The following is a 21,189-nucleotide window of genomic DNA, read 5'->3' on the forward strand; positions in this document are numbered from 1 at the left end:
TTTCCAAAAGTTTCGAATTTTGTGCAAAGTTCAATGTTTTTGTAGGTGGGTAAAAACGAGGGCTAGAATTTATTCAGAGAATTTGTCGTAATCTCTACGCAACTGTTTGAATCATTTCCATTACTTCGTTATTAGCGTGTGCAGTATATCTATTTAATTTAAATATTCTCCTTCACGAATTGTTCGGTAATTTGTAAACCGAATTTGCGATAAATGTAAATCGGTAAGCTGTAGGCTCTACTTCGCGCGTACGTGGTCAATGGCAGCGTGCTTAATTTGTCAACTCTTTTAATTTATCTTCCAGCTCGAACTTCCATCGCATGTACGCTACCTTCATGCGGTCCCAGACGTTTTCAAACGAGTCCATGGCGGGTCTCACATCCAGCAGTGCAAATTTGTACTTCTCGTCCACCATTCCACCGTCGTAGTAGTCGATCACGTAGCGCACATCCTTGCCGCACCGATCGATGATCCAGTCGTGTCGATCGAATGGCAACTCGTACCCCATCATGTTGCGAATTTTCGCCCGCGGACTGTATTCCGTTGCCTTTCCGCCGAAACTCTTCAATCGTGGATTACCACATTCGCGTGCATGCAGCGCTTCCCATTTAAGTACCTCCTGCCATGCCTGCTCATTGTTGGCATTGTGAATCTTTATAATGTCGTCCATATCTTTGGGTGCGAGATCGTCCTTTTCCCAGCGCCATCCTTTGCGCAGCATCGCGTTCCAGAACATTTGCTGGCTTGGGTACTGCCAGAATTCCTGCTTTCCATCGACCGTTGCCTTTGGAATTGAGGAAGTCTGACGTTCAGTAGGAAGTGGGAACGGTTGTCCGGGGGATGGATTTTGATTCGCTGCTGGCATCATGTTTAGCGGGTTTACTTCAGCTCCATCGTGTTTTACTGGGCATTCCGACACCAGCAGAGGTTGCTGTTTTTGGTGCATCGGACATTCAGGTGGTGGATTGCCGCCCATAGCTGTTTTATCACCGATGGGTGGATGTCCTTTCGGTAGCGTAGCTTCTTCGCCCTTCGTCAGTGTGCTGGGCACGATGTTGGAAGCAACCTTTTCTGCCGCTGACACCGTGTTTCCCATGGCTAGGAAAAATGTAGAGAAACAAATAATAGAATGCAGCAAAACTAGGTGCTCGGTGCATGTGATTCAATGCAGCCGGTAGGTTACATAATTGAATAATTAAAAACTGATCTTGCATTTTAACAAGTTGTACACACTCAGTTTACCTGTGGGATTGTTTAATTTGGCGAAAAACTAATCAAACTTGGCCAAATCGGAAGGTTATCTGTAAAATTACCCAAGTTTTCGTAACTTTGATTTTTCAATGTGATTTGTGTTATGACTTCTGTAGGATGTTATTAAATGTCAACCGTTTGTTTAGAGTATACAGTTCAGTGCTTCCCAGCCGAAAGCTTTCGCGGTTGGTGCGTAAAAATAAAAGCTCTGAGCTTTTCCATTTATTTACGAAATTATTTGAATGTTTTATATTTTACATCGAATTGGAGTTATTTTTTCAGTGTCTGATCTCAAGTAAATATTATCTTACACCAACATATAAATATTTCCATGAAAATAGATATTGCGCTCCAAGCACTACGCAGCGTAACGGCACTATTACAGTGCTGAACGTGACTGTAAGGCCACGTGTGCAAAAATAAGAAACAGAGTTAAAATTTGCTGTAAATAGCAGAGAAATACACAACGGTCCTCCTTGCAAGAGTATTTGTGATCATTGTAAAATACTCTTCTAGTTCCTATTTCGTTTGAAAGACAGATTATTAGATTATTTTCAATGGGCTTTCAGTCTGGCGGCTACATTCTTCCACTTCTAGACAGATTGACCCATGTTTTGAAGGGAAGTACATTGGTAATCTAAGCATTTGAATCGGAAGAAACTGTACTAACCGTAGGTAATGAACAATCTTCATCCACCAAGACTTTTGTGCTGCGTTTGCCATAATCCCTCCCCATATCTCATGAACCAAGCTTGCCTCGAAGCGCTGCTTCTCGCCGGGTCCTTATCGGACACTTGAACATTAAGCAAACGCGCTGAGAACGGAACGGTGATAAGCATTATCGCCAAGCCAGAGTCCCCACTTCGATTGCAGCGATCTCGCCAACACGTCTCGCTCTATGTTTCTGCTGTAATCTTTACACCTCGCCAGCGCACGGATTCGCCGCTCAAGCGTCTCTCCGATCACCAAGACTCTATTTTAAGAACCAGTACAGCCATTTCGTTTGTCGGCCGATAGTATAGTCCCCAGGATGTGTGCAGTCGAAGCAAACCTGTTGTTCACCAGATCCATCGATAAGGCTCGCTCACCCGTCAGACCGGTGGCCATTGTTGGGTGGGTGCTGTTTACTTCGCTTGGACGACGAACGAATATGTTGACGGTGTAGTCGAACGCCAACGAAAGTTGCACACACTGCGTGAGATTGTGATCGCAGCGAATGCATCGCCACAATGCAAATCCTCCCTACTAATTAGGGAGTTTCACTAGTGTGGGATTAGGAATTTCCCACCATCACGATCACGATGGTCACCCCGAAGTCGTGAGAAGCATTTGTATTAAAAAGATCGTTTTGCGATGATCGATTTGTCTCAAATACGAGATGCATTGTACAGACAATATTTACTAACTCAGAACAGAACAAACTATTCATTGATTTATGATTATGATTAAGATGTTTTTACCACGTTATTTATGTGTGTATGATCAAATAGATTAGCCTTAAAAGGTAAGTAAGAGGAACTGCTCATAGTAAATCAAATCTATCTGAAAAAAAAAACCGATTAAGAGTAAGTTTTTATTTACCCCGTTTTGTTTCTGTAACAGCTGCAACCCACGTGCAGTGAAAAGGAAAGCAAACATTTAAACGCATGCCATTCGACACGTTGTCATTGTAGATTTTTCCCCAGCCCGTAACATCACGTTGAACGTCACATGGAAATTGGAACGTTTTCAGACACCAGACCAAGAGGTTGTGGTTACAACGAACCTAATGCGTATCGGCAAACGCGTTTGCCGATTGCCTGGGGACGAGACAAACGGAACGTTTTTGCTCCGAAATTGGATCGCCATTGTAGTCGCGGTGGCTTTACAGTGCGAACACATTTTGCACATTCTAACGCGGACGTACACGTGACAGAGAATGTACACAAAGTACGGTGCCAGTGCTGGTGTTTATGCTTCTGTTGGGGCGAATGGTGTATGTAGGCGTTACTTTTGCCAATGGTGGTCCCCAATACAAGGAGCAGTAAGATCTTGTAGCTCTATTGGTAAGGTAGTATTTGTCGCAAACTATTTACGTATGAATGAAGTTTATGGGCGGAAATAAAGCGCCTTTAATCGGTACAAGTTTATTACAAGTCTGCCATTGTTTTTTTGCTATTAAATTCAGCAGACTGTTCGCTGTGCGGTTTTTCTTTTTGCTTTAATTACTTTATTAGCCACAAGACATTCATTTCTGGTAGCGAAACAATTGCGTAACTTGAGTCCGTTTACTTCAGCAACGGTTCCGCAATCGCAAACGTTGAGAATCCATTCCAACTTTCCATGGGGTACGTGGCTGATAAGGGATGGTAACGTGTGCACTCACGCTACTGATACGGTCCAAGCATATTTTTCCCTGCTCTTTAACCATTGGCCTATGAATGGGCTTTACGGGTAGTGAAACGATGTTGGTGAGGTCGAAAAATAATACTTAATTTGCGATAAAAGAAGGTCCTATTTATTGGGTGTTTTGGGGATCTTTCACATTCTTTTTTAAATTTATAAGAGATAATGTAATGTTATGATGCACTTTGTCATTGCTAAAGCAAGTGTCACGTTTTTTTTCTAAATTAAAAATATAATCTTTACTGAATTATCTAAACAATTCTATCACAAATCCAACGTTTATTGTACTGTTTACCGTTGCTATTTTAACGATGGAGGCGCATGGTGTCAAATAAAGCAACAAAACTAAGGAAGAATTCCACCACAATCGATAAAGCATGCCAACAAACAGAGTGTTATCTGGTGTTTTGTGCGTCACGTCCTTAAGCTTATGAGAGCTCACCCTCAGTTAAAGCTTCTCGTATCTCGTGACCAGATTCTTGCCACTCTATCTCTCCTAACCAGCTCGTGGGCTCGTGAACAGAATGGGCCCGACGGTAGATAACGACCGGTAGCCGTACTGCCAAAACAGCGACCATCACTTACTGCCCTACAGCTACACACTTCCACGAGACCTTCGTGAAGGTCGTAATGTGTATGGTGGAAACTAGAAATTCGCGTGATAATTGATGGCTGGCACTGTTTGACGACAAGCTTGCGACCAGGTTGACCGACCAGTTTGGCCGATAAAAATAGACAAAGCAAAAAGTGTGGTTGGGCATCGTACGGAAGCAACTGATAAGCAGAGGTAAACAGACAAATAATGAAATGAATTTACATGCATGACCAGGATAAAGAGTGGCGTAGATAAACCTGATGTTCCCGTTGCTGATTACGATTAAAGTACAAATAAGGAGAAGTTACCCTAGTCTTACCAAAAAACTTACAAACAATAGAGACGGGAGATTAATTCTTCTTCTGCTTATCGATTCATCGACACTCTCGAACGGTGATAAGTCGTCTCACTTATCCAGTTTAATGTCGCTCATGCAACCCAGTTAAGTCGCTACACAAAGCTATCCATCGTGAGACGTACGTAAAACCATTGTAAGAAATGGGTAAAACAACTCCAACTAAAATGCAAATCCTTCCATGTGTACTATGCCCATGGCTGTTGACGTCATGTGCACGTGGCACCGCACCAGGTATACCGTAGCGCATACGGTAACGCAACATGGCCAACACTCTTTGGCGTTACACGGCGGCGTGACATTTGGCATTTGAAACCATTGCGGACAAATGAGACACATTTCCTGCATCGTGACCGACCGACTGGTACACGATATGCTTCCTTTTCTTTTCTTTTTGGTTTGGAAAGTGTGTAACGCACTAAAACACTGATTGCCGAATATTTGAATTTGGAATCGATAAGTGTCAGCGTCGTTGGATGACATTTTTAGTAGTAACACTGGCAGAAATCACACTCCGGGTAATGCTTGGAATGGATGATTCACACGTGAAACGTGGAATGACACGTGGTACACACGTAACACAGTGTAACACTATAGCCCTGGGTACATTTGCCTTTCTAGTTCATCGTCGGCATGGGGAGGGCAAGAATAGGTAAGTTTGTTATCCTCGCGTGCACCTAGAATTGGCACGGTCAGGCACTGGTGAGTGTACCCTAAGCTGCTAAGCTATCACGCCTTACGTATGATTACGTTACGTAAAACAGTACACTGGCCATCATTCTACCCTCTGTTGCCTTGCTGTCCTCGCTGGAATGTTGGAGAATCTACGCGAAATCGAATATTGGCTGCATGTTATAATTACGATGAAAAATTGTGTTTTTTTCTCTACTGTTGATTTCGATCATCATTTCACATTAGCGTAGGCCCGTTAGTTAGTGTAATATTATTCACTAGTCATTAATGTACCTAATGACTTCATGTAGAGAATGATCACCATCCTACGGTGATCGGAGGAGGTGATCGAAGGGTGTGATATCGTTTATATGTAAGACGGAATTTACTTTGCAAACGTTTTCTAGAACGTTTTGGTAGTGAGAATGAGTTTTTTTTTTCGATCGTGACCCGAAGCATAAGGCTAACCTACTCCATTGGTCTAGACATCGTGCGATTGCTATAGTTCCACGAAGAGTTTTGCGGTTGCTTTAAAAACTAATCAAGACCCCCTTGTGCTCGGCACCGATAGCCTTTACCAAAAACAGCTGCTCTGAGGTTGTACCGAAGTCTCGAAAGGTTATCTCGGTTTTTGGTGTGTAGAAACAGAATTTGAAAAAAAAAGAAAATACCCATTGGAAGATTATTTTTTTCTCGGTCAGTTGGACATTCCACGGTTTGGTAATGGCAATATTATTTGCGACGCAACAACGATCTTCTCCACTAAAGCCATGATTCAAAGTAGACAACTTCAAAGTCTTCCAATATTACTTTAGTAATAAGTTTTACTAGAACACTTTTACAAATAATTACTATTGTTTCTCGAACTATCACGAAATCTGACAGCTGTCATTGCGTGTGCGTCAGAGCTGACAGCGGAACGAAACTACTAATCCACGCAGCCAATCTGTAACGATCGATACGTGCGCACTGATATTACTTTGGTTCGCTACATTATAGTGTTTTGCCCAGTCTTTCCTGTTCCGAATACACGGTACACACAAACACACACCGCTTCGAACCTTTCACAGTTCCTGTTCGAACGGCAACGGTACAGAAACCACTTTTAACAATCGCAGGGAGGTAAATGACATTCCATGACATTGAAAGAACGTGTTTGGCGAGCGTGCCGATTTATGTTGTCTTCTTGCTGTTTGGGGTGTTTCTCGTATACGCCGTCTGACAATCTCACCCAAAATGCCAACCAAACAATGGGAGCCACAACGCACGATCAACGCGTCGCAAACACGTGCGCGATGGTGAGACTCGTTTAGTCGAAGTTTGTCTGTGGGGCCTCTTTCTTTCCTTTGCCTTGTTTGCGATATCTTGTTTTTTGCTTGTTTTTTTTTTCGTTTGTGCGCTAGACTACAATTTCCTTGTTTCACCCAGCACGTTTAGATCGGTGTGGTCGACGAAAAGTAACGCTGCAGAATAAGCTCCCGCGAGCGATGGCGAGATCCTAGCTGGTTCGGTTCTTAATACAACATTGTTTCCTAGGGTTGTTGACGGCCGCTACGATGTCGATAATGGAGCTGTGAGGGTACACAGAGCCGGTTTCTATTAAGCCGGTCCTGTGCCGATGGTTCCAAAAGCAATTAATCGTACGAGTTGATACAAACTAATCTAACACCTCACACTGATGCGTACGCACGTTACAGTTGTAAAATCAAAATTGTTTTAATTTCTAATTAAAAATAATTTTAAATTAATTAAAATATCTCAATATATATATTAAACATTCCATTCCAACATTCCACATTTAAGTTAATCTTCTAACTCCATTTTAGGTAAGCACGATGTCACGCATCCTCCAACACTACGGCACCTGTACTGGCCCGCTGCGACACGATGGGGCAAAGCACGTTTTCCGGTCACGCTGCCGGTGCGCAATTTCAAATGTCAAACGTGCACCATTCCCTCATCGAATGGGTTCACCGGAACGGCCATTTTTAAAGTAAACCATTTTTCGTGGAAGATCACGCGGGGTAGGAAAGCTGACGACGTGGGTCGTATGCCGTTCGCAAGCTCGAAGGAGCTCTCGCGCGTACGCTCTTATCATTCAACCCGGTGCGCGTAATCCATCACAACCGGCAACCCGGGTTTTTTGCGAACCAATCACGCGGGCACGTGATAGGGCCTGCAGGAGGGGTTGGGAAACTTTACACTCCACAAGGGACACGAACGTGATATTCGGATCGGTTGAGGAAGGTTTTTCTATTTACCCTTCACGCCCTTAACCTGCACTGTTCGATTTGTTGGCCTAGCTTTCGATGCCTTATCGGTCGTTCAATCATTTGCTTGCAGGGTTTTTTTCTTCTTTTGTTGTTGTTGTTATGTGCATCTGTGTGAAACGGAGATATTGGTTGAAGAATATATAAATGACTCAGAAAACAAAAAAATAACACAAAGACAGCCACACGGGACACATTGATCGCTCGAGAGGACACATCATCACAAATGGATGCGTATCAAGCAAATGTTATCGATAAGATAAATAGCCCAGAATTAAGTTGTCGGGTGAGATTGGCACAGAAAGCAACACATTTCGACCAAAAACATTTAAATATTTTCGTTATGTGTTAACAAAATTTCCATACGTGCCGTACGCAAACAAAGACGCATCAATCATTATGTGCCGCGTTTGATCAGCAGGTGTAAAGCAAATGGGCTGGACAGGTAACGCTGTCCATTAAAACCCCTACGGAATGCAACAATTCTAATGGGCGCGTAATTAATTCGCTGACTCACCGTTTGTGGTATCACCAGACGCGATCCGGCTACCGTTGCCGGGTGATAGAATTGTTTCGGTTTTGTTTTCGGTTTTTTCTTTTTTCTTCCGCAAAAAAACCCCCCGTAACATGGTCATTGGGGAAAATGGATGCACAATAGCCACGTGCGACGACGAGTGATTGTTCGGAACAGCTTTCAGGCGTGAAATGAGCTTCTGCGACACTTGTTGAGGAGTTGTGTTGATAACACGCATATGAGTGTGTCGTTTGGTTAGGGCTTCCTTCAGGGAGTTCATAATCATATACAGCCTAAATATTTATAAACTTCCAATATAAATCATCTTGCTGCTTAAGTGACGCTCGACTACCGCTTAAAAACGGAAATTTTTGGGATTTTTTTTAACAATATTTTTTCCGTCATATTTCAAATGTTTTTTTATTGGAAATATTTCATCTATTAAAACAAAGAAAATATAATTTAAAATACAATAACTCATCGACAAGAAGTAATCAATTGTGTGAGGAATATCTGGTGAAAATTTTTAATGCATCGGTTTACAAATGTACGTGAAATTCTGGGTTTGCGAAAAATTCTTTGTGCTGTAACTACGTAATTTATACATTTATTGTTTTAAAATTTAATATAATATTTTTACCAAATAGTCGAGGAACTTTAGGCTTTAAAACATGATATTCTTTTACTATTTTTACCTACATACCGACTCTACATCTATATCTCCCATATCGGCACAACAAAAGGCGGAATTGGCAAAATGGTCGGTTACCGCTATAACCAGACCATCATTGAGTTGGCGACAACCATCTAGCGTACCATTGACCTTTTGTGGTACATTATTCGTAACACAAACCGCACATCCGCAGGTGGCTTCCGAACCGTATCCACGTGATCTGAGTGAAATGGAAAAAGACACGAGACACGGGGCGTTATAAAAAAAAACTCACCCCATTCTGTGCTTTACGCCTGGTTTTTTTTCTTTTCTGTGCTGAACACGCACATATGGAAAGGATGAAAGATTCTCTCGGCTGGCCAGACAGGTGAGTGAGATGACGGCACCGTGCACTGTGGTTTGAGGGAGGATTCAGTATTTTGCGTTTCTTCACTCGCACAAACCTACCCCCCGAAAAACTTCGGCCAACCCTTAACACACAATGGCGTGACACGCGGTCACACGCGAGCAATGAATGATTTCGCGCTAGTTGGTATGCGTATCGTGTAGCGCATCGGTTTCGCGTGTGGGTTTGTTGGGCAACGCCGCCGGAAACGTGCGGGGTAGGAAACGGACGTCGGTTGGGTGCAAAGTCACGTTATTTTCCACACGGTGCCAAAGCAAATAGACTGCCCCTTCTCTAGCACGTTTTCGTTCCGTTGGGTACCGCGGTCGAGATCGCATATGTATATGCACTACCACTGTTGCGGATCTTTATCAGCTATGCTCTCGTGCCGGCACACCGCCTAACGTAACTAAGGCGGAGAGTTGGTGAGCAGGCGATATAGAGAATGATGGTTGATGCAGGGCTTTTCATGAAATGTGGTTGGGAAATGTGAAATGTTCCAAAAAAACAGGACCGGGTATCAAATCCCTTTCGGAAGGTCCCCCCGTAGCAAAGACTGACTATCCAGGTACGTGGCAAAAATAGGTCTAGTTAGCCAGAAATGGCTGGCATGATCTTAGAGCCCTTTTAGCCAAGCAGAAGAACAAAAAAGGGAAAACTATTAGTTTGGAGTTCGTTATATTGGCTTCGAAGACCATTGACCAAGACCATTCCAAGACCTAGACCAAAGTCTACCCAGATTCGTCATTGGAATAAGTTTATTGACCCATTATACAACAGTTGAAGCACTTTGTCGACAAACTGACCGCACCTGTTTACTTACTTACGGACTTATTTACGGACTGACGTACCGGCACGTGTATTCAGTGTATTTATTAGACGGACGGCAGCGGATTTTAAGGGAATTGTCCCGTCTGTGGAATCCTGACTGGATTTATAAATGTATTTTATAATCATTAAATAAATCTACGAATAGAACATAATACGTTCGAGTTCATCATAGCGCCTAGTGATGAGTAAATTATAAATTTTGCCGGAGTCGGTTCGGTCCGACTCCGCCGCCAACTGGAGTCGGAGTCGGAATGACTCACGGGAGGAGGGGGTGAGGGTGAATCGACTCCTGTTGAATCTGATCGAGTACGATCAACTCCGATCGAGTCGATCGGACTCATATGGACCCATCTGGACCCATTCGGATTCATTCGGACTCGATCGTACTCGGAGTCGGCCGGACCCGACCGGACCCGCCGGAGTCAATTTTGATTTTTAGTCGGAGTCGGAACCAATTTTTCATACGCGGAGTCAGACTGGATCCACAATTCCACTCCGGATTACACATCACTACATCATAGCCGGTACGTACATACATACTATACTTTATGTACAAGGAAAATCGAACCCGTGGAAAACACTTCATTAGCGAACCCTGCATCTAGTGTGCGAGAGTAAAATTCCGGCTCGCATTCTTTCATCGCACGCATCGCACCATAAAATTGGTGCTGCGAGCGAGCGAGCGAGCGAGAGTTATGCGAGCATGTGAGCGAGCGACCATTCGCGGTGTTGCATGTGTTGCGTGCCGTGTGCCTGTATGTGTGCGGCTCGGAGAGTATTTTAACAATGACAGTCGCGAGCGCCCGCCTCTTTTCGACATTCATCCGCAGCTTCTGTCGTAGTACACGTGGTGTAGGAAAAATTCCACTGACCAGTCGCGACCGCTAAAGCTACAATTTTGTCGCTGCGCTCTGTGTGTGCCTTTGCTGTTCCATGGTTTTGTTGCCGCGTCGGATGTAATGTGGCTTGATTGATTGAATCAACCGTACCGACAATAGTAGTGCCCGTCGCTGGTCACTCCCGTATGCCGGAAAGTACGAATCGGCTCTGTGTAAGCAAATGGTTAAATACGGTTCACTAAAACAGTGCGTGTGTTGATTGGAAGTGGAAAGTTTGTAGAAAAACGGGTGGAGAAAAACAAAGGAGGAAGTTCCAATCGGCTTAATGCGGTAGTGTGGTGTAGTTACAGCATTTCAACAAGGAAAGCTCTGGAAGTGCATTTTTCTAGTACGGCTTTGCTACGAGAACTTAATCAGAATTCAATCCATTCGTCGAAACGAACTGGAGAGTGTGTGTAGGCAGCAGCAAAAATACCATTCCAAGTGGATGTGATTATCGATTGATAATAACCCAAAAAAAAAAACGAAGCAAAATCACACGTGTCGACAAGTGAGATTCTATTTTTGTCCGATCAGCAAACGGGCAGACGCGTGTGGGAAGAATTCCGTTCGTACACGAGAGAGGTGCAGAGAAGAAAATCAATCAAAAAAAAAAACCGGGCCATCAGATTAGTGTGAGGAACACCATCAGCGAGTAACCAAGTTTGGCAAGGCCTACTACACTCGCGTTGCTGTAAACCAGTGACATCCGGTAGCAAACAAGATCGATCTGTGCACAACGGTAGTGTTCCCGGTATAGTAATAGACCGTGTGTGTGCGTGCAGTTTGTTTTTTTTTGCAGTCCGAAACGGAAAAGCAAGCGCCCGTTCCAACGCAGCAGGCAGATCGACGCATCGTTTCCGGTAGCAACGAAAAAAACCCGTCTTCATGTATAAGTTCTTCGTGAATTCCAGTGTGAAGTACATAATCAAGTAGAATCGTGTTCTAACCGCCTATACTGCGTCCGGCACAAAAGTGTCTCTGTGGGTGTGTGCGTGTGTGTGTGTGTGTGTTCGCGTTATATGCGTGTGTATGTGTGTGCGTGTGTGTGAGTGATAGAAAAGAAAGAAACCAAGCAAAATAAATTCACCAGTGTTCCAGAGGTGTTTAAGCCAAGCTGAAGAAGAAAAACCCCTTGCGAAAAGGCGGGTGAAAAGCGCCCAACACGTGTGGTGCCCAGTATAAGGGTAGTTTTTGTTTGCGGTTAATAATATTTCGGACAGCTTCGGGGCGACTACCGAGCGTCGCCGGCCCATCGCTTCTTTTTCCATTCCGACGTTACCTTCAACAACGGATTTCATGTGTAAAGCGGCAGCGCACGGGAAGAATACGCTCCTGCTCGATAACAACAAACGTGTCCGTTCGTTTTTCCGCAAACCACGCTACACGCACTTCTGCTCCGTCTGGTACATCATAGAGGGACGGTCCGGTACGAGGAAAACACCGCACGATCCGTTGGTCTGTATCGGCCGTACATCCGCAACATCCCGTCGGAAGCCGCTGCAACATCAGCGCCGTAACGAGTCTAATCAGCAGCACCGGTGGAAACCCGTACAAACTGTCCCGTAAATCCATCCCGACGTCCGTGTACCGGCGTTATTCGATGTACGAAGTGTAAACAGTTTTGTGCATCGTACCATTATTGAGAGACTCATCAATATTCGCCCAAAGAGACGCATTAGCTCACAAGCAGCAGTACGCGACACGTTTGGATCTCGCGTGTGATCTCGTATTAAACGTGTGTGTGGTTCTTCGCCTGTGTCACACCTTATTTACGCATCGTGGCATTTCTGTGCGCAAGCTGCAGCTTTGCAGCTGAATAAGTGCATCGTGCCTAGCTAGTGTGTTTTAGTGCTCTCGCGTGCGTCTGAGTGCTTTCCAATAAATCGCAAAGTTTTCACCCAGAAAAAAAATCACAAAATAGCCGTGAAGAACAGCTTCCATCTCGCTTTTTGTTGGTTGCGTGATTAACGTGGAAAACCCAAGATCCCGTGGTGTGATCATTTTCCAAACATCCATTGTTAAAGGAGTGCGGAGTGTTCCAATCATGGAAGCGTACTGGGAAGCAACGAATGGTCATGCACCGCATTCTTTGAAATATGAGAGGTACGTATACAGTGGGTTTGTTTTTGGTTGGGACAAAAGCTCTAGATTCACTGATCATCCGTGGCGTGAAGAAAGAAAACACGATCTAGTAAGCATCGCCCGAGCATGGTGATGCCGGGACTTGCGTCTCAGCCTACTTCCCAATATATTTATCACTCCACGCTTGTGGCGCCTCGGCTAAAAGAAGAAATGCTGATGCGAGTCTTGGTGTGTATGTGAGAACTAAATAAATATCCTGAAGTATACAGGGAGTTGTACATGGCGGCGGTTGTGGTGGGGAGTCGTTTGGTATGATAAATTCTTGACCTCTGTCAAGGTTGCTTACCTAGCCGAGTACGAGTTTTGATGGCTGCTGAAGAACGTTTGGGACCGGTTTGGGACGCGAGATCAAAAGTGCTGACAGTGCTGCAAACGCAGCGCGCCACGATCCTATGTTTCGAGTGTTCCAACGTGTCCATGTGTATTGCTATGTGTACGGTTTATTTATATATCGAATTACAAACGATTTTAAAGCAGTGAAACTAACGAAATGTTTATTCGCTAAACGGGAATGATTTTACCAGGGTTGGGGCGATTTATCTACAAAACAAAAAAATACTAAATTTTCCTTCCACCACAAACAGGATTAAAAGTTATGAAGCCAGCAATTTAATCAATGACGTTAAACGGTACTGCAGTAGAGGCAACCAGTGTGTTAACGACACTTGTCTAAGTGGACAAAGCAATGCGCTCCACACACTTACTCCACGGGCGCGACAAGTGGTCACGTGTAGCGGAGAAGGGATTAAACAGTGCTCTACCGATACCACCAACACAAATATGGCCTCGCGTCTACTTCCCTGTTCTTCTTTTTTTGCAAAATCTACAAAACCTCTCCTCCTTTCGTTGGGTGCTAATCGGGCCGTGTAGATGTGCAACCACTTGAGCCTGACGTCAGAGTGTCAAGGGGGGTGATTTACCCTACCCCACCTCCCTCCCGCCCACTCCGAACCCACGTCCAGCGGCGCAGGTTTACTCTTGTGGGCAATATACTTAAGCCTGTCCATTCTGGACCCGCTCCCCATTGCACATTGTTGAAGTGTATATAAGGGGCGGAATGTGAACCGAAAGCAAACAAATAAAGGCGCGTCGCCTAACAATAACAACAGGTCGGTTTTTGATAGTGCGTTTTTTTTCTAATGCTCTCCACGAATTCACACGGCACAGAGAAAGACGTACGATACCGGCAACAAAACTTCAAAAGTTAACTCCCATCTTGGCTTGGCTCGCGTTTAGTACCGGGCGCCGCCACCGTCCACTTGTTGTTGGTGTACTCTGGCGGCTTATCAACAATGGAGTGCGATGTATGTGTGTGTGTGTAGTGGTGGTAGATAAGCGTTGCTGCGTGTCGCACATCCAGACAGAAGAAAACTTCACTTCCAAGGAATAGACTGCCGAAACGTGGCCAAGTGTTTACGGGGTCGTGTCTTTGCCTATGTTCAACACTTCGCTCCACTGACCCCTGACAGGTGCCTTCTGCATCACGGAACCGATTTCCTCCTATGGCAGGGGATGATTTAGTCACGTAGGCTATGATTTGGGAAGGGTTCCTATGATTAGGATTAGGAGTGGGATTTCTCAGTATGCGATCATCCCTACAAAGATGCAAGGTTAGGATCTTCGATCGTCTATATACATAACTAACCTTATTTTATCGGCAAACAACTCTTGTTTTCTTTTGTAGTTATCTTAATTTCTATATTGTACAACAACTTCACTTATAGGTTAAACATTTTGAGCTTGAAGTTGCTGTTTTTATAGTTGATTTACTGAACAATATTGATCGATAGCCTGGCGAGGAAATGTAATTTCAATCTGTTGGAAGAGTACGGTGTATATCTTCCCCATCACTGTACGTAGAAAGACCTAGACCGTTGGATGTTGTTGCTCTGCTACTGCTTGATGTTGACGATGCTATTTCTGTAGTACTGATAAGAGTTCATCCGCCAAGCGTCTGACGGGTGAAAAAGGTTGCGAAGAAAGAGAAAAAATAAACAACAACAGTAATGCTCATCGCGCTTGTCTCGGTTCATACAATCATAACAAACACACACACATACACTTACACACTATCTAGGGGAAATGTTATCACGTGTGGCACACGGGTGCGAGACAAACGCAAAGCACCAGGGAGAGAGAGGTGGAAGTGTCTCTGCCCGGTTGGTTTAACTGGTCCGGGGCATAGGGCAACTGCCGTTGTGCATCAAATGATCAGAGCTGGAGTTGTATGCGTGTCACGGTGGAAGACGCGTCTGCTATGCCCTCCGTCGTGTCAGGTGATCCAGGCCATGCCCAACTCCATCATGTGTGCTTTTATGCGATTGATTCCAAATGGCCCAATCAAAGCACTTGTACACAAATAATCGTTTCTGCTTGATGATCTTGTTCGTGTATCTATGTGGCGTTTTTTGCATCGTTTCGTTCGTACGATAAGCTGATTTAGTAGAGATTATACTAATTATTGGTCACATGGAAATTATTTTGCTCAAGTTGTGTGTGTGCTATGAATGGATTACGGCCTCGATATCTTATAATGCTGCTCAAACACAGCCGCTGAAGATCAAACCAGATCACAATGATCCCTCACACTCAGTAGCGTTAGTGTGACATTTAATAAACTCTTAAATAATAATGCTATTCCAGAATCTGTCCGGTATAACGCCCGTGACAGAATTCAGTCCACAGCTTAAGTTAGCGAGCGTTGTGTGCGTGGCAATATCGCTCCTTCCCTGATTACGGCACAAGCGAAACCATCGGCGGAGGTTAGAGGACGAACGAACAAACATCAGCGGCGTAATCAACCACAGTGTGATCGAGGGGGCAGAGCCGATGTATAGCTGTTGCCTGCCACATTTACACCCCGCTGATCACGTGATCTAGCATGAGTCAGCCGATGGTAAGCGTCGGAACATGGTGGCAGTTCCCATCCACAGCCCAAAGGGAATGGAAAAACCTGCGGCGCAAAAGGCTACATAATCCCTGTAAGCGTAGACCCACCCGTTACCAACGGTGGTAGTAACGCTTCAGTATTTATCAACTGACATCCGCACGGCTAACGGTGTTACTACAGCGCGAAGGTTCAAGTTTGAGTTTGCAGAAACTAACGCACACACGCACGGGTAGTGCCTCGCTATCGCTGCCCGGTTTCGGGGGGATTCACTCGCTATCTGTCTAAGTGTATACCTAACATTTTCAGCATACAATGCCCAATACTTAGCGTTGGCACACCTCACGTGTGCCCCGTTCGATAATGGGGCGATTCTGTCAATCAATCGATAAAATGCGGCAGCCCGCGCATAAGTGATGTTGCGTGATTTAAAAGTAGGTGATGAACCGTTTCTTGATAAGACGATAAGAACAGCCGGAAATGTGTTGTATCCGGTGATGGTATCGTTTATCGGTGCTGTGTAATCAATTTGCTTTCAAAAGCTACTCTTTTTTGCTTCTCACCCACTTTGATAAGTAATTTGGCAGACTCGAAGTCAACTGTTTGCGCTTCCCGATGTTGTCTTTCTGCATGGTCAAATTAAAAGCGAATTAAAAAGGTTTGATGTAAAACGTTGAGTACAGCTGACTAAACAGCGAATGGATGATCTTAACAGATGGATGGTGTTATTTTTAAAACAGCGGGAAGGGGCAAGCTATTTTTGCACGCGTTGTCCGATTGAGCATTCAGTAAAAAAACGCATAGATATTGCCGGTGGCCGTAGGGGCTTTTGTGTATAAAGTTTTTTTGTTGTTGGTTGTCGAATTCTTCGCCTCAAACCAAAAAATCCAAATCTGCTCAAAACCCATGTCACGAAGTGAATAAAATAACCCCAGGTTGAGACAGAGGATATGTTGCGCGAGCTGACGAGATTTATTCATTTGTTTTCGTCGAACACTCTCGACGTTTTGCCACAAGGCGTGTATCCGATGGGTAGAACTTTAAAGAGAAGTGTGAAAAACTTCAATCTTTATTATGAATAACCAAGGAATGGCCACGGATTTTTTTTGGTTGGTTTATGGCGAACATTGCAAAGCGTGCAAGATATCGATTTGTGGACAACGATAAACACTTTCTGCCCTGATTAATCCGTCTTTCGCAACGAAAGATCTGTTTCGTTTTTCTTCTCTCTCTCTCTCTCTCTCTCTCTCTCTCTCTCTCTCTATCTCGCGCCACGTATTGTCTGGTGAAAATCTGCCCGAACACACCGATTCACCGGTGTGATTGCGTGAGGTTTCTTTTTCACTTCTCGGTTCAAACTGGCTGTAACCGAAATTTTGTAATACTTTCACGACAAACACCGCACGCCTTAGCAACAGCGTGGTAGAGCCGAATTTCGAACTTATCTGCTGTTCTACCCTGGAAAGAACGGACACACAGCGCAACAATGGACTAAAAACAAACAAAGTAAATTACCGTGTGGCTTGATGCTTGATGTCGTCTCGAAATCGGACCAAATCTTAGCTCTAGGTACCAACCCAAGAAAAAACATGAAGTCCTCCTATCAATGAGTGGCACTAAATGTTTGGGTTTTTTTTTTTTTTGGGTGTTATGTTTTTATTTTGACTTCTACTGCGGTTGTTATAGACGTAAGAATCTTCTTTTTTTTCTGCCGATCAGCTTGAATCGAGTTTGGACGGGAATAATTGTGCGCCACAAGCGATCGGGTCAAACGGGTCGGTACCATCAGGGGGTCGTACGTACATGATGACGAAGTTGCCGACGATTCGCAACAACCAAAAACCAACCATGCGGTTTCCTTGTGGCATCTACCAAATCTACTAGAATGATCGCCGGTGTGAAAGTCCAGCCCGAACGCAGTGCATCTGTTCCTTTTTTGATTGTTGCTCTACCAAACAAAAGGTCAACACTGATAGGAAGCATGGGGATGATGATGATGATGATGGAGAGCTTGTCGGTTTGTGTTTCAGCCCACTCTAATGTGGTTTTGTTTTGCTTCCTTTTTGGCGAACAGAATATTATGCCTTTACGAATTTGATTGTGATCCGCTTGATTGTGTTCGCTTGACCACCCAAAAAACCAACCATTTTGATCATCACGATCGTGTGGTGCATCGCCGTTTAAGAACAATCCACCATCGAATTTGTGACATTTATTTTTAGTAATGCGCATGGGGTGTGTGTGTAAACAAGTTGTTTTTATCAGAGTTTTTGCGTTTGCTTATATATAGCAGAGTCGTTTGGGATACTTGAGAAGAAGAAGGTTTTATATAAAATGATTTTATAGACGTTTATGGAAGCTTCGTATGCTTTGTGAGCACTAACATAATTTTGCTTAGTATAATTAGAAGATTATTTCAAAACCCTGTGTTTAATATCTACCCAGTTACAAGTTGAGGAAAAACAGCAGAAAATATGGATACAAATTAATAGCTAGGTTACGACTGGTCATAACACATATCCGACACCAACCCTCTGTGTGCATGTGTCTCCTACTGTTTGTATGTGTGCCATTCGCGTGCGCACTATTTGCGTCACGTTTCCGTCACGCGATGTGTGTTGGGGTGTTGGGGTGTTTATTTTCCACTGCTTTAAAAATATACCATCACCATGATAGGGGGGGAGGGGGTAAGGAAGAAAAGAGTAGGGGGGTGTCGGTTGGGAATTTTCCCTGGAGTCCTTGGAGGTTTGGAGAGCGTTATATTTAGCCCGTTTTTCGCATTCAACATGACTGTGTTACATTCACTAGAGCTTTGCCCATGCTAACGATTGACATAAGGGTGGATTACTATCAATTCCGGTAGGTTGGATAGCTATTTTTGCTCAACATTGCGTTGGGTAAAGTTTTTATTGCTTCAAACTGAACGCACACCGAAAAGATTGATTGCTTTAAATGGTGGTACAATGTAAAATGGTACGTGTAACATGTTTATCTAATATAATAGATATTTTATTTATTGCTTAAATTTCCTGGCTTTTTTTGCTTTTTGCTAATTGAAAAGGTTAGTTTTTTAAATTGTGTTATGGAAGAATTATTGAAATATTTAGTTAGATCAATATATTCCATTTTTCTCATTCAAGAAAATTTATTGAGCTTTTTTTTGTTGTTGTAAAAATGATCCCAAAAACCGACCATTTTACTGTTTCATACAAACTTATCAATCTGGCAGCAATTTAGTGCTATCTAAATGATCGCCCTGGAGACCGGTTGCTTGTTGCCAAGTGTGCAACGGCTTCAACCGTTTGCCGTTTCGTGCTTCGGTGCGGTCTAGCAAGGGAAGCAGAAAATTTTCCGTCACGTGTGCCGGCATGTGTGTGACCGTTTGCCATTTTTCCCTGCAGCAAATTACAGTCTGGGTCATACGATTTTCCAGCCGTCTCGTGTAACCTCGTAACCGTTAGTGGCTCGCCATTGGCAACAAGGCTGCTACTGTGCAGGGTGCACGGGAAAAGCCGATTATGCTGTCGGCGTGCTGAAAATTTCCCAAGAAAGCCCTTTTGCTCTACCAGAGAATGCGTTCTGACTCAAAGTTGTTTGTTGTTATGGTAGACGTGTTATGAGATCACCACGGAAGCTGTCCAAAATAGCGACATCTGTGCGGTAGGAAAAATAACGCGGAAGAGAGAAAGGAGGGAAAAAACAATAATAGCTAAACTCTCCCATGATGGAGTTCTGGAAATCCATACAGCATGTTGTCACCCCGATTACAACAAATGAGACAAAAGCAGGAAACAAACAAAAAAACGCATATTGATCTACAATTTAATGATAACACATGTCTGTTGGCTCACGCAGCAAAAAATAAATAAAACAAACCAAATGATTGAATAGTTTAAAACAATCATTATCGTGAACGATCCTGCCATTTGGCTACAGTCTACTGATCGCGCATTGCAGCGTGGTTAGGACAACAGTTGTGGCTGGATTTTTTGTTTGTTTTATTTCAATGTACAAACAGCACACTAAGCAAAATGAAACCTCCCAAAAAAATAAAAAACTCACCCTCATACACAGACACTCAACCACACGCACATACTCGCGCAGATTAATATGTTTGTGTAGAAAAAACCTCACATTCGCGTGGTCACCGCCCCACCGATGCTGGTCATGCGTGTCGTAGCTATTTTTAGAAAGACTCTTGCCCAAACACCCCATCCATTGGCAGGGAAGATGGGAAGCGCGTGTGTCGTTTCGCAGGAGCGGAGAGTAGGAAAAGATGAAAGAGTAAACAGAGGGAGAAGAGGGAGAAGAGGGGGAGCAACAATCCCCAAAAATACCACATGATCATGAACTGGCAACACTGTAGCCAGTCGTTTCCTTCTCTTTGGATTTACTCAAGTGTCTCTTGGTCTGGTCGGGGTGTGTGTGTTTTTTTTTGTTTCGCATTTCTGTTCGGGTTGACCGATCCCGTCTTTAGTGCTTTTATCATATCTTTTGGCACCGTTTGTTTAGGTTTTTTTGGTTTTGTTTTTTTTTACATTTTTTTTTTCTTCATTTTGCACAAAATACGCAACACGCAAAACTGTCGGATATTATTTTGTGAATTTCAATTTCGGCATACCACCCGTATGGGGTTATGAGTAATCTTTTCGGGGTTCGTCGCTTATTCGCATAAACCAACCCTGTTTTGTTTGATTGCGTTTATTTTGCGGTAGCATGTGCGTAAGTTTTCATGTGTTTTGAATGCTTCTTGGGAGAACAAAGAATGCGCACAAAGTGAGACAGAGAGAGAGAGATAGAGAGGGAGAGACAAAACAAATTCAACTTTGTCACACACGTTCACCAAGAGACTTCGTCCATACCATGCATACCATCAGTAGGAAAGACGCATAGTCTGAAAGGGGGGACCGTGGACGGGTTTTACGGTGTTTTTTTTCTGTTATTTGTTGTTGCGTCGGACACGACAACAACCGGTACGACCGATCGGTGATCAATTTCCGCGTTCGCATTCGTTGGCGCTCGCACGATCACGTCTGCTGACGGTATATTGCGTTAACGGGTCGTATATAGACCTTGGTTGATAAGTCTCTAGTGTGGCGGGCGCGTTAAGTAGTTAATAAAATTTATATTCTATTTGCATTGGGGATTCCGAATGTCCTCATTAGAACTATCTTCGTCATAACAGTAACTGTTAAATGTTTGTTTTAAAGAAACTTTCTCGTCAGGTACAGTGAAGGGAAGTTCTACTGCTTGTTTGTAAGTTAAACCAAAACCACCCCCTCCCTCCAAGGCACCAAGGTGGTAGAAAGATGGTGGGCATATAAATGGGGGTGTAGTACTGACTGCTA

At 43.8% G+C, this 21,189-nt stretch overlaps 2 protein-coding genes across 3 annotated transcripts in view; one reads left to right on the forward strand and one right to left on the reverse strand.

The window, feature by feature from the left end:
* Window positions 1-36: 36 nt before the first annotated feature.
* LOC125766560 (holocytochrome c-type synthase) lies at window positions 37-1,378 on the reverse strand. 2 transcript variants are annotated; one of them, XM_049432625.1, is made up of 2 exons: window positions 1,243-1,378; window positions 37-1,098 (listed from the first exon to the last, which is right to left on the reverse strand). In XM_049432625.1, the coding sequence occupies exon 2, from the start codon at window positions 1,094-1,096 to the stop codon at window positions 272-274; it is 825 nt and encodes a 274-aa protein (XP_049288582.1). In that variant the 5' UTR covers window positions 1,097-1,098; window positions 1,243-1,378; the 3' UTR covers window positions 37-271. The 2 variants fall into 2 exon arrangements, with proteins under 2 accessions (XP_049288582.1, XP_049288583.1); XM_049432626.1 differs by having other exon boundaries at window positions 1,234-1,378.
* Window positions 1,379-10,719: 9,341 nt separating this feature from the next.
* The window catches only part of LOC125766547 (transcription factor cwo), a 30,897-nt gene continuing 20,427 nt past the window's right edge, over window positions 10,720-21,189 (forward strand). Inside the window, exon 1 of the mRNA XM_049432598.1 lies at window positions 10,720-12,915. Coding sequence (XP_049288555.1) covers window positions 12,857-12,915 — 59 coding nt within the window. The 5' untranslated portion in view covers window positions 10,720-12,856. The remainder of the gene's footprint in view (window positions 12,916-21,189) is intronic.

The sequence above is a fragment of the Anopheles funestus genome, chromosome 2RL (assembly GCF_943734845.2).
Source record: "Anopheles funestus chromosome 2RL, idAnoFuneDA-416_04, whole genome shotgun sequence".
In the NCBI taxonomy this organism is placed as follows: domain Eukaryota; kingdom Metazoa; phylum Arthropoda; class Insecta; order Diptera; family Culicidae; genus Anopheles; species Anopheles funestus.

Bases quoted from the DNA above. Each gene is read 5' to 3' on its own strand.
- LOC125766560 (XM_049432625.1), bottom strand. From the start codon at position 1,096: ATGGGAAACACGGTGTCAGCGGCAGAAAAGGTTGCTTCCAACATCGTG.